The 316-nt window shown below is 40.2% G+C and overlaps 1 protein-coding gene across 1 annotated transcript in view; it reads left to right on the top strand.

Moving 5' to 3' along the window:
- The window catches only part of LOC119581951 (dedicator of cytokinesis protein 7-like), a gene marked incomplete in the record, with an annotated part of 118380 nt that overhangs the window by 5303 nt on the left and 112761 nt on the right, over window positions 1-316 (top strand). The window contains 1 exon segment of the mRNA XM_037930132.1: window positions 11-193. Coding sequence (XP_037786060.1) covers window positions 11-193 — 183 coding nt within the window.

Genomic DNA, 316 nt, shown 5'->3' with positions numbered 1-316 from the left:
TATATTGTAGCAAGATATGGTTGGAAGCCGTCACTCCTCCCACCTGTCTGATACACCAAGGGGAAGCTGGGCAAGTTCAGTCTTTGATCTACGAAATTCCGTAGCAGATCCTCTACTGCCATCCTTACTTTCTCGTATTCCCTTGGACACAGTAGATAACAACAATCAACAATCGAGGCAGGAAAACAGACAGGTATTTTATCATCTGATAACCTGTCTTATGGCTGCACTTGCATGCATTTATGTTTATTACTTTGCTTACTTGTTCAGCTGCGTAAATCTCTTTTTTTATGTTATATATAAATGTGCTTCCTGT

Source organism: Penaeus monodon, chromosome 15 (assembly GCF_015228065.2).
Source record: "Penaeus monodon isolate SGIC_2016 chromosome 15, NSTDA_Pmon_1, whole genome shotgun sequence".
NCBI lineage: Eukaryota > Metazoa > Arthropoda > Malacostraca > Decapoda > Penaeidae > Penaeus > Penaeus monodon.
The sequence above is the reverse complement of the archived record's forward strand: the minus strand, read 5'-3'. Positions and strand labels throughout refer to the sequence as shown.